This window comes from Aptenodytes forsteri, unplaced genomic scaffold (assembly GCF_000699145.1).
Source record: "Aptenodytes forsteri isolate BGI_AS27 unplaced genomic scaffold, ASM69914v1 Scaffold255, whole genome shotgun sequence".
Lineage (NCBI taxonomy): Eukaryota > Metazoa > Chordata > Aves > Sphenisciformes > Spheniscidae > Aptenodytes > Aptenodytes forsteri.
Window position 1 is genome coordinate 9,632,881 of NW_008794888.1, and position 13,015 is coordinate 9,645,895.

At 43.1% G+C, this 13,015-nt stretch overlaps 1 protein-coding gene across 1 annotated transcript in view; it reads right to left on the reverse strand.

Moving 5' to 3' along the window:
* The window catches only part of SEMA5B (semaphorin 5B), a 186,166-nt gene that overhangs the window by 57,505 nt on the left and 115,646 nt on the right, over positions 1 to 13,015 (reverse strand). The window contains exons 6-9 of the mRNA XM_009274988.1: positions 10,776 to 10,874; positions 9,810 to 10,023; positions 6,965 to 7,250; positions 2,562 to 2,697 (exon numbers count right to left, since the gene is read on the reverse strand). Coding sequence (XP_009273263.1) covers positions 2,562 to 2,697; positions 6,965 to 7,250; positions 9,810 to 10,023; positions 10,776 to 10,874 — 735 coding nt within the window. The remainder of the gene's footprint in view (positions 1 to 2,561; positions 2,698 to 6,964; positions 7,251 to 9,809; positions 10,024 to 10,775; positions 10,875 to 13,015) is intronic.

Genomic DNA, 13,015 nt, shown 5'->3' on the forward strand with positions numbered 1-13,015 from the left:
ATATATATATATAAAAATAATATAGAAGGATGTTGTGGGGGACCGTGTCAAAGGCCTTACAGAAGGCCAGACAGATGACATCACTAAGTGATGCTCATACCTGAGTAATTTCACTAGAAAAACCCCACAAATTTCTTTTCCTTCATTTTGGGTTCAGGTGCTTGGGCTTTCCTTGGAAGAGAAGTTACTATACTGTGAATTAGGATGTCAATTTACAGCATTCCAGCTACAGTGTACAAATTTCCCATGTGCATACTCTCAATATGCATCAAAGCAACTCTTTGCAGTGTGGCTGCCTTTCCGAGGTGCACCGTGCAGAGCTTCCCTTACGACGTGCTAAAATGAGTTGACAGGAATTTAGCTCACATTTACACAATAAATACGGATCCAAACAGCTGGTGTACTAAGCCCTACAATATTTTGGAGCTTGTGTGAACTAGGTGAACAGGGTTCACTAATTCCCACCACCTATGAACATGGCCACGTTTTATCAACTTTGGCATCTTCCTGAGTAGCCAGACTAAGGAAACATCAGTGGGTTTTTGATGTGTCCTCAGGTGGGTTTTAATGTTTTTTCTATTGCAGTGGTCTTTTTAATTTCATGACTGCCTCATCCCAGAGTTTTTAGATCTCTCTCTTCTGCTGTCTCCTATATTCCTGGTTTACACTACTGTCTTGCTTTTCTTCCCGTTCACTTTCCTTTCTAGAGCATCACTGAAGGAGGAGTCCCAGTGGCAGGAATGTCATTGTTGGTTTTGTTTTCTATTCTCATCAAGTCACAGATAATCCTTTTGGTCTATTGGCAGCCTGTGTGCTGACACAGCATCCTTCTGGTTTGGTTTTATTTTGTTTTGTTCTAATTTCCTGATTATCTGCACTGCCCTGATCTTCTATATCCTTCAGTATTTCTCCTTCCTCTCTGCAAGAAAAAAAATCTGGCATCCTTCCCTCATCTTCCTTTGTGAACACTGAGGCAAAAAAATTAATTTAATTTTTTTTGCAGTATCTGCCTCTTCTGTCGCTAAATTACCCTTGTCATCTCCTAAAGGCCCTTCACTGACCTCTTGTTCCTCCTGTACTTGAAAAACATCTTAATCTCTTCTTGCAATCTACCTTTTGTCTGCCACATACCTCCTTTTCCTTTCCTTATTTTCCTCTGGCTCTTTTCTTTCATCTTGCTGCTGCAATCTTTGCACTCCACATTTTATCTGATACTTTTCACTACATGGAAATGCTTTCCAAAGTCCTTTTCTATTCCTCCTGGGTTAGCCCAGCAAGGGACAGAAAGTCCTTGATTCTCAGTTAACCTTAATATTCCCTTTAAACTCAGAAAAAAAAAAAAGGCAAAAAAAAAAAAGCCTGGCCATGTTTGGCAGGGCTGGGCCTTCAGTGAAGCTTTGGTACTTGGTTTTGAGTGCACGAAGCTGACGGGGTGATTGAGAGCCCAATCCTGTCCCACCTTGTACAGGCAGAAGCCCTTACTCAGGTGCTATGAGGGAATTCAGGGGGAGAAATCAGGTTCCTCAGCAGGAACCTAAGCATGTCCCTGCCTGCAGCGTGGACCTGCCTCCCATCTGTTCTTGCTGTGATTTCAGGCAACTGCAGAGTCCTTTTTGGAAGGTCCCTGACATCACCAGCTTGAAGGCAGATGGCATTTGCAGGCAGCCTCAGCACCTTTGCCACAATAAATGAGAGCCAGATTCACACAATTTGGCTGAAATGATTCACCACAGGGAAGCAAGGACAGGAAGACAAGTCCATCCTCCCTAGGATTCCCCAGGTGGGAAGGGACTGAGCTGTAAAATGGGCTCATGCTTCAGAAGACTCAGGTTTGCTGGGGTCGTCACACACATACTCTGCACCGCACTGACTGAATCTGGGCATAAAGTGACTGAAGTTGTTCTGTAATTTTCAAATTGGCCTTAACTCATAACCCTGGAAAACTGCTTACTCATAAAAAAAAATTTTTTTAAGATGAGAAGGAACCACTGTGACCATCCTCATGTGTCCTCTTCCACCATTACTGCTGCAACATGTCCATAACTTCTGGCTGAGCTACCGTGTCTTGCACTGAAATGCCGGTAGCCTTAGGGGCCCTATCAAGTGATAGAAAATTCATCACATCCTTACACAGTCACAGTGGTTAATTGCCTTTCTTGTTTAAAAATATAGGTTGTCTCCATTCTAGTTTGACTTTGTCCGGCTTCAGCTTTCAATCCTTCCCAGTTTCAGTGGGGACATGTTTCTATGTCCCCTTGTGAGGATCACATTCTCGGAGTTCACGTGTCAGTGATGAGCGTAACAGAGATATAAATTATTCATTATTATAAAAAATCTGAACATTCTTATTATCGGTAAAACCATTCAATTTTTGCCACGAATCCTGTGGTCTCAATAACATGTGACAAGGAGTGCCACAGACTATACCACTCATAAATGTGGAGAAATACAATTTGTCTGCACCGTGGGTCTACCTGGAAAAATGAGCCCCACACAAATCAACCCGTTGGAGTGACAGAACATAAAAGGGACTGGAGTAAACTGAAGGGCAGCAGCAGTACCTGGAAATTAGGGATGGGGTTTAACGTTGGCAGCCAGGCTGATCTTGGGTTTTCTTGGTAACGGAAAGGGCCATTAAATGCCTGAGTAATGGCACTCAGATTGAAGGCACACACTGCTGAGGCAGCTATGCTGTTTCTGGAAAAGGGGAGAAAAAAATCAATTTCATCATTAGAACATTGACATTTTCATCATAACAGACATCAAACTCCACTCAAATAAAATACATATAAATTGCTAGGTAGATGTACAGTGATACCAATCTCACAGGGAGTAAAAATAAATAAATAAATTGTAAAATGCAGATGGCTTGCATGACAATTTTGAGAATTAATTTTAAGCTTGGTTTTAAAATGTCTGTGATTTAAGGGCCACGGAAGTAGTTCTGACAAGAAAGGTGAATACAGTTTAATTTGCATGGATTATTTGTGTCTGGTTTTTATTTTTTTAACAACTCATCCATCTTTATTCATTACAAACAACCTAATTTTTAATCTCTTGGTGTTTCTCAAGGTGAAATTCTGTTTCTATAGGCTCCTGAAATCTTCAGCTATAAAATATGTCCCCTAATATTTTTTATATATATATAAAAATAAAATACACACATGCACGCACACGCATGCAGGGGAAGGGAAAGGGTGACAGTGCAAACCAGGCTGGTTGTTACAGCAGCTCAGCACGCAAAAAGGTCTTGCTAATATGTGAAAGCCCCTGTTTTCAGTGATCACAGTTCACTTCTTTGTGTTCCCAGCTGGGAATAGCATCTGTCTCGGGCAGGCTGTTTACCACGCACACACCAGCCAGGGGAGGCATGGCTAGGGAATTGCCGCTGTAGGAAGGACTCTTTGGAAGGGAATTTGTTTTAGGGATGCTCTGCTGCCCAGTCTCTGTGGCTCGCACACAGATCAGTCGGCCTTTGCTGTCCCATTTCAGTCACAGAGGACCCATTTCTGCAAGGTCCTGAGCAGGCTCAGCCTCTTTTGCCTCAAGAGGGTTGGAGGGCACCTCCCAGATGGTGAGGGCACCTCAGGGAAGCCAGCCCAAAGAGGGATGTTTGCTAAGTGCTAACCTGAAATTCAAACCTGCTCCCAGCTCTCCCCTTCCCCCCTGCTTTTTTTTTTTTAAAGGAAAAGAACAACATTTAGAGAAAAAGATACCAGAATAAAACTAAAAATAGGGTTTGCACAAGAGACTGACTCATCATGGTGTTTTTTAAATAACCCAAGCCCTTCTGTATGTATCTTTCTGCTAATTAAAGCAATTTGAATTCTCTGAAAAGAACACTTTTTTTTTACTAAACCAATAATTACACTCTCTCACACAAAAAAAAGCCTTGCTCCACAATCCCAGGCTGGAAAGCAGAAGAACAGATTCTTTCACAGCATATTTCTTCCGAGCAATACAACATGAGGAAGAACTTCTTGCTTTGCCTTCCCATTCTCCGCTCCTGCCCCTGCCCCTTCTATCCCCGGAGTGATGGAGTAGCTCACTTTGAACGTGTCAAAGCAACGCCGGGTGAACCTTTCTCCACTTTTGTCTGAACACCACTGACGCAGTGCATGCTCACAGACGGCAGCTCTTAAGACAAAGCTAATGATGGATGACAAGTAAATGCCTTGAGGCACACATGAAAAATAAAGAGAATGAGAAAGAAAATGAAAAAGGAAAAGAAAGAATAAAACCCCGCTAGTCTAACAAAAACACTTTTTTTTAAAAAAAAAGAAATGATATTTTTAGGGCCCTGCTAAGGACTCCACAATTTAGCCCTTTCCCTTTGCTAGAGAGGAGAAAGGAAAGAGGTTTTCCAGGAATCTGTGGCCTGTTTTCCTTTCCGTCTGTGGCCTGGCATATTTCCCATCCCTTCCTATGAAAAGTTTGATCCCAGTCTCAAGCCAGTGACATCAACTTGTGCAGCTGGCCCCTGTGTTGTCCTGGTGTGAAGTGCAACCTTCTTTATTCCCACCTCCTGCTTCCTGTGATTAACTGGGTGGTTTAGAGAATGGGTTAAGTTCAAGGAGCTTTTAACATCATCTCCATTACCTCCCAGAAAAATTTTAATAAAAACTTCTTAAATATTTCATCAGCAGCTTCCCCAAAAAGCTCTCTTTCCCACTGATTCAGCTGGGTATAACATAACATGAAGCAATAAATCTGTATGTGGGTGTTACCACAACCACTAATACCCCTTTGTTATAAGATGACCCTAAATGCATTAAACATGATCCTTTCAAAATAAAAATACCTTTAAACAAAAAAATCATAGCTTTGTGGTGCATGGGTATTCTATTATAAAGAAACTCAGACTGGAGCATACATCAACCCTCTTTGGTATGCAGAGCTCATGCAGCATGATATAAGTCCCAGTGGAAGTTAAAAGAATAATTACTATTGTTTCTCTAGTTGGATGACAGATTGGAACATTTTCTCTTTGAACTCTCAAAAGAACATCGTGTTGTAGACCCAAAACGCTACTTGATCTAACTTCAGCTATTATCAATAACTCATTTCTTCAATTACACAAATGTTACATATTATATTGTCCTCTGAAGATACAAGAGAGAACGTACACCCGTAACGTATGAAGAGTGACTTAAGTGTAACCCAGAGGAGATGGGTAACACTCATCATGTCTCACGTTAAACCTGGGAGACAGAAACAGCCGACGGGAACTCTTCCAATCAGAGGTAGCCTATGTCTTCCCCCTTATATTCCAGAAATGATACCAATTTGATAAATATAATACAGTTATTGATAATTTTCCCATTTCCAACTTCTGTTCTTGGCTGGATGAATGGACAAATGGACAGATAAAACATTATCACTATGGGCATAGAAGTCCTCTCTGATTGTGGGGGGCGGGAAGTGTCATCTCAAATGTCCAAAGCAGTAGCCAGGCTTCCTTTTAATGTTCAGGAATTTTGGCTAACATCCTTTAAGTGTTTTTAGAGAAAGACTTATGCTCCTTTCAATCCGAGGACAGATTTTCCCCAAAGTCCACAGTGAAGGTGCAGTGCTCAATCATGTTTATTTTTTCTAGCTGCTTCTCCACTGGCTCACTTTTGGCTGACGTTGGCAACAGTAGTGCAGAAACAAAACATGGAAGATGGATGAGGGTGGCCAAACACTTATCTACTTCTTGGCATTTACAGAGCAGGAATAACATTTGGGCTCTGTTGACTCTCATAGTGAAACTCCCAACAGTGCTTTAGCTCAAGAAGTTGGCGCTGATGCTTTGTGACTTCAAGGGCTGAAGTTCAAGCCCTGTCACACCAGCAAGTGACACATTAAAACAGGAAGGCCTGTACTTTAGTGGGGCTTCACTACTTTGGTTTGCTGTGGGCTTCTTGGGACCAGACCCTTATTCATATTAAACAGTACTCCACTGCACACAAAAACCCCAAAGAAGTGGGCTACCCAGCATGAGAAAGGCACTATGAGTGTTTGTCATGTGGAGTAACTAACTCAGATTTTCATTCTCTAGTTTACACATCGGGATAACACCCCCCTGGAGAACACCTATTATTGAAACTCAATGCCATGCAGACTGGTTATAGCTTGAAACTTATCATCCTAGCCTTGGGCTTCAGAGAAACAGTTATTTGAGTTTTCCTAACTGAAAAATATACATTATGAGTTTTTTAATATGTTTTTTAATTAACTCCTCTTCTTCCTGCTTTCACAGCTACACTAAATCGTTCCAATTACAAGTTTTCTCAATATCAAGCCAAGAAGAGGTGATTATGAAGTTTCAGAAATCGTGCCTTCCCCTCGGAGTTCCAACGCTGCTTTTGATTTGTGGACCGGAAACAGTCTGTAGCAGAGGTACAGTCCCCCTTGGAAATGTCAAATGCTGTGTGGGCCGCATGACCTTGCTTCTATAAAGTGTTGTTCAACAGCAATTTATGTTGATTTCAGTCTAGGCTGTTGTGATCCCATCTGCCTTGTTCTCCTCCTTCCAGTCCTTCTCTCCCAAGCATATGTACCTGTCCATCTCATGGGCCAGCCCCAGCGTTCACACAATTGTGTCGGATTGTCCAGGCAGTTAACCTGGCTGAAAATTAATTATGCTTTTCTGTTGGGTCATTTTGAGACCAGCTCTCTGAACTACACAAGTAGCATTGCCACTACAAAAAGTCCGAAGGCTGTCACAGCCCACGTTTATATCAAATTAAGTTACCCTAGAATTGCACAGTCACCTTTTATGGACTCCAGGAATCTATGAACCATGGATTAAAAATGTCCTAAAGGCTATGTTGCCATGATGGATAACACAGACCTACCGATTCCTTCACGTTAACCAAAGAATGTTTCAAAAATGAATCCTCAGACTGTCTAAGAAATCAGGATATTGTCAGTCTCAGACTGCTGGGGATAGAAGAAGGGCAGTAAAACCAGTGCAACTTACACATTAGTAGTGAAGACACCATAGATCAGATCTTGCTCAGGAAGGTAGAAGGTGCTTTGCAATTCATTATAATAGAAAGGGATTTCTCCAGCACGGGAGCAGTTCAGCCTGGCCTTCATGAAAGTTGTCCATGTATCTTCCAGCAAAAATCTCCCTCCGATATCATTTTTGCAAACCCTTGCCACACGAGAATACACTGTTTTCCCACAGTCATGTTCTACCGCATTCTCACGGAAGAAGAAATAGGTGAATAAACCGATGTCGTAGGCAGCAATAAAGTTAGGCTCTGAAAAACAAACATTTGAAGATATTTATACAGGTCAGAAATCAATCCGTGCTCACTGACTTGCTCAATGCATTGCGCTGCCAGCTCCCTTTACGCAAGCTGTCAAAGCTGGGACCACATGGAGTTTGGAGTCAGCAGAGGACATAAAAACAGTAGATGGGAATAATGATATATGGGGATACAGCTCTAGTTCCATTTTTCAGATCGTGGAAAGACCCCACTGTTTCCCCACTTTATTGGCAAAGCTGCTACTGATTTCAGTGAAAGCAGAGTTCAACACTTTGCATATGCATGACTATTCTCTGTACCTATACTCATTTTACAACATAAAGCCTTCCCATTGGGTTCCTTCACCTATTCACTTCTGAAGTGCACCTTATGATGTGTTAAATATGCTGCGTGCATCCGCCCGATTCCCCAGACTGCTGCACTGAAACATTCAATCTACTCTCCCAGCGCAATCACATCTGGCTTTTATCATGAAGCTTTTCCAGTTTCTAGGCACAAAAGATTATCTTATGTCCGTAAAACAAAACTACACCACTGACTGACAGTATTGAAGCAAGTTCTCCTTAATTCTTTTTCTCCTAGAATTATTGTTATTATTTTCACAAGAATTGAAAAGAACCTGGAATTGGTTTTGCAGTGAATATTTTAATTGGGTATTTAACAAAGCTTTAAAGTGTACGGTCTTTTATCCCAACAATTTCTTTGGCAAAGGGAAAAGATTGGCCAATGAATAATATTTGACTGAACAAAAAAACCCCTATTGGTTTTATAGGGTGCTTTTACAATGTTCATTTCTGAGTAATGCTCAAAGGAAGAAGAAAAAAAGAAAGTACAGAATTCCTTTAGTGCTGCAGCCCAGGAGTGAAAGGAGAACAGAGTCGGAGCTGATGCTGCTGCAAGGCAGGTTTGGGAGGCAGACGATGGTACAGAGGGCAGGGCACTGCAAAGCATGTCGCATCAAACTTTCTCCTTCAAACAAACAGTGAACCTTAAAGGGACCGTTGTGATCACCAATCTGACCTTCTGTCTAACACGAACCAGAGAATTTCACCCTGTAATTCCACCATCGGATCCTGTAACTAACAGGTGAATTAGACCACATCTTTCGAAGGAGATCTGATCTTACTGGACAATGTCACATGGCTTTCCTCAGTGGCTTGTTCAAATGACTAAAGACTGCCCCAGCTGCAACCTGTACTTCTTTTTCCATTTGACATTATCTGGTTTCAGCTTCCAATCACAGGCTCTTGTCATGACTTGTCTGCTAGATTAAAGAACTTTATCCTGCCAGAAATCTTTTCTTGATGTAAGTACTTCCATATCATGAACAAAACACCTTTTATCTCCTTTTCAGAAAGATAAATAAATTGAGCTCCTTAAGCCTCTCACTGTGAGGCAGGCTTTCCAAGCTTCAAATCACTCCATGGCTCTTCTCTGAATCATCTTCAAGTTTTCTGTTTCTTGTTGAAAAGTAGCCAGAACAGGATGAAATTACTTCAATGTCACCAATGTTGCGCAAGGTTATAAATCCAAGAGTCATGTTAGCTTTTCCAATCACAGACTAGAAACTCAGTTTCTGTTTGTCTTTCCTTAAACTCCCCGGTTCCAATGTGACTTCCTTCTGAATTCTTCATTCATGTGCAGACAAGAGGCACATACATCTAATGTGTGTATACGGGTTATGCTGCTTTTTGGTCCTAATTCACAGTCTTGCCTGATGACATCCTTCTCCTAAACTCTGGATCTCCATACTGACTTCAATATGCCTGCAGAAGCCTAGCTCAGTCTCATTAAGCTCCAGAGAGTGCACAGTCCCACTGCTCGTATCTTTGATTGAAAGGTCCTGAAATCCAATGCAAAGATTCTGAATATCTTGTTAACTTACCCGGGTCAAAGGAGAGAGGGGGAATACTGGGGTCTCCGTCACTACAGTCTGCTCAGACAAGATGTGCTTTGCCCCAGTCAGAAGGGGGCACAGAAGGTGTGGACTCAGTGCAGGAATTACTGGTTGAAATTCTATAGCTTGCTTGATGCAGGGTATTATCGCACTGGGGTAACAGCTGCTTTTAATAACTATAAATCCACAACAGCATGGGTTTACATGGAACATAACTCGCTGTGAAATTTCTCATTTTCGGACTGATCTTGCACTGAACCCAACCATCTTCAGCTGAGACAGCGGAAGTAGAGGGTGCTTAACACTGTGCAGAACTGGGTCAACAGTTGCTTTAAGTTGCTTTAAGTTCATTTTGATCTTCAAATCTTTGAGTGGTTTTCTTGTTAAAAGGATGTATTTGGTCATCTCACAAGACAGAAACCCATATATGTGTTAAGTAGCCTGCAAGACCCACTTTCCATATTCTAAATCAACTTCTCTGAAATACTTCCAGGTTATTTTTAAACATCTTCTAAGCTGCATCGATTATTGCACCGGAAGCCCTTCCCCATCGTAACTCTGGATCCCAATATGAAAATAGAGGAAAAGATTTACAAGCCTGGCAAGTTGACTTTAATACACTTCTTTCTCAGATACGACCCACATGACTTTACCATTGAGCCATTTGGAGTTGTATTGTGCTGTCCTAAGTGGGGGAACATTTCCAAGGCTGCGATAAATAGCAGGATCCCGTCCAGAGAAATCAATTACAGTTGCAGCATAGAGTTCTCCTCGTGATGTAATCACAGCTGTCGAGTTATGCCGGGGGTCATACGGGCACCGAGCCACTCCATTAATTCTGTCAATGATTTTGCTAAGATTTCCTACCTGTATTTAAAAGGAGAGAAGAGGTGATTTAAAGAGCATCTGGCTTTCTTACTGGTATAAAGAGTTCAGTTCGCCCATGACTACCGATGAGCAAAACCCCAATTTTAAAAAAACAGGCAGCTATAAGAAAGTAATGCCAGCAGTGACTGTAAATTGATCTTTACATCCATCGTTTGCCGATGTAAGAAGTTGTGTCTAAGCTTCGCTGATCCTATTGCTTTGTAAGAAGAGTAATTCCCCTGCCAATAAAGCCTGTACGCCCCAACCCACTCGGTGTAATCAGGTGCTCCTGCTGCTAGCACAGGTTTCTAATTTTCCATAGACACCTCCTGAATGTACACTGGCATTAAAAAATGTAAAAATAAACATTGCTCTGGACCCACTCCTGCCTTCCTTGAATCCAAAGGGAGTTTTGCCATTTATTTAAGGAAACATTTAAGTATTCAGCTCAGGAGGTGCTCACAGCTAAGCCTATCTATATTCCCCATTTTCAGCAGCATACCCAAGGTTCACATGAGCAGCACTTTGTCCAGATCCAGCTCACCCATAACATGAGTTTTCTGCTCCCCACCTGCAGGTACACCCACTGCCCCAAAGAAGCCCAAAGGGGCCCAAAGAACAAGCCCAAAACTATTTCAGAACAGCTACATTTGGAACATATTCTCTGCAGCCATGATGCCCTGCCAAATGACTGGCCTTCCCCAGAGCACGTATCCAGCCCTCTCCATCACTGCAAAAGAGGCAAAACAGACCTGTCGACTGGAACACACCGGCGAAAAGGCATTGGTACCACAGGTAAAAACCTTCTTGCCATAAACAATCAGCACACGGACATAGTTCTGGCACTCTTCCTATAGGGACACAAGACAGAAACAAAGGGTTTTTGAAAAAGAGACTGTGGGGTTATTTATTACATTAAAAAAATTACCTGTATTGCAGCTGGAATACACCTTCCTTAGCTCTAACTCAGACTGCAGCTTGTTGCATCAAGCAGGGCACAGCTGTAGGGAGTTAGCGGTCTAAGTGAGCAAGCCCAATTTGTTGGTTATTTCTCTAATCATAGCCCTGCACAGTCCCTGGATAGGATGTTATCCATCAGGTTGACTCTGTATGAGCTACACAAGTGCCTCTTTCTGTGCTCTGCTTAGGTTGGAGGAGGAATCCTCCTTCTTTTCATGATGATACTTCTGACCTATTTTACCCAGTAATGCTGCAGCTTAGAAAACATTACCCAGACAGAAACTCCAGTGAAGGACAGTGGGTCCATCTGCACTATAATTCACACCAGTGCCAGCAGGAAAATAGCAGGAACTTCTCTGCAATAGGCCGGGCTGGTCAGGAGAATCTTGTGCTTGAACAGATTGTTACTTTCTGCCTCCCACAAGGATTGTGTGCTCAGGATTTTCCATGGCAGAAGGAGTTTCTCTTTCAGGCCAGGCCAGTGAGAAATAGCAAATCTCCTCTTCTCAACTGCATGACCATTTGCTGGTACAAATAGGCAACTCCCTCCACATGCCAGTCCCCAAAGGTGTTGGGCTCCAGTCATCCCACGCTGGCGTAGGGGTGGCAGCACAAGGCTGCACTTGGCTTTTGTTTTTCAGAAAACATCCTTCATGTTGTTGGAGAGAGCCACAGTCTTTTTCCCCACAGCCTCGTACCCAGAGACCTGTGGACTGCAGATCAGGCTACCTGAGCATCTTTGGGGAGTTAAGCCAGGGGGGAGGAAGAGGCCACATAAGGCAGGGACTTTCTAACGTGACACACAGGGAATGGGAGGTGCGAGACTAGTGTGCAGCTCCCACAGGCAGTGCAAGAGGCTCGAGAGCCACCTGCCCCAAGGTTCATCCGAACAGCCCTGATGAGAGATGTACTGCGAGCCTGGCACCAGCCTGCCTGCCCTGGGCTCTGGGGCCACCTCAGAGGAGAGGATATGAGCAACAGCTAATGACTGGCCCCCACAGGGCTCCAAGCAAAGGCAGTCTATTATATTCTACTGTAAACAGAAAAGGAAACTTGTTAACAAATAACAACCTCAGCTGGGTTATCCTGGCTGCTTTGCTTTCCTCCCTCCAATAGATCATAATTTGCCACTAAGCTGAGCCTACAGCTGCAGACACCGCTTCTCCTTCTGTAAGCAGCAATCACTCTGCGAACTTCCCTGTCTCACAGCGCTCCATGCTGTTGATCATTTCCCTGAAGACTTCATTTGCAAGATTCAGCGGTGTAAAAACACTCCCTATCACCTGGAAAGGAAGAGGCTTGCTTAGCTGGATTACGTGCTATCTCCTTTCATTTGCTGTATGGAAATCAACTCGTTGAAGGATGGCATTTAGCAAAAACCCACCAGCATTAACCACAGACAAGCGACTGCATGGGCATGACTTGGGGCTTGCTTTTGAATGGGGAAGATCAGAGGGACGGCATTCCAGAGCCAGCCCAGGAGCACTCGCCCAGCCCGGGCAGAGGCTACAGAGTGCCACGGAGGAGGTGCTGCCAGTCTTGAGTCAGCAGGGGTATCAGGGATCAGATACATAATGCCTGGCACCCAAAAATGAGAGCTTGAATTCATAGCTGGGTCGATTCAGCACTTCTTATTTCAGAAGCAGATCAGTCACGGTAACTGTGCATCAGTCTATCAAATAGGACCTTGAGAAGCACCGTCCCACCTGCTGTGTGTTGCGAATAGAGGTCTCATCGCTTCCTTTAATGAAACGAAGGGCTTGCCAGCCTCTCTGCCCTCTCCCATCATTGTCACATGGTGCTGTGAGCCCTGTTAGTTATTCCCTGCCCTAGAGATGTCTGCATTTCATGAGCGGGTTAAGTAATTCCTCTTTCTGTAGAGCACAGTTATTCAATCCCACATAATATTAGGACCACTATATATTTAACTGCCAAGTACTAGAAATTCTTGAGGGGATGCTATAAAAAAAAGGTATGAGCTCCTCTCCCAACAAGGTTTTGTTTTCAGAATATGACTGATTTGGCATCTAAC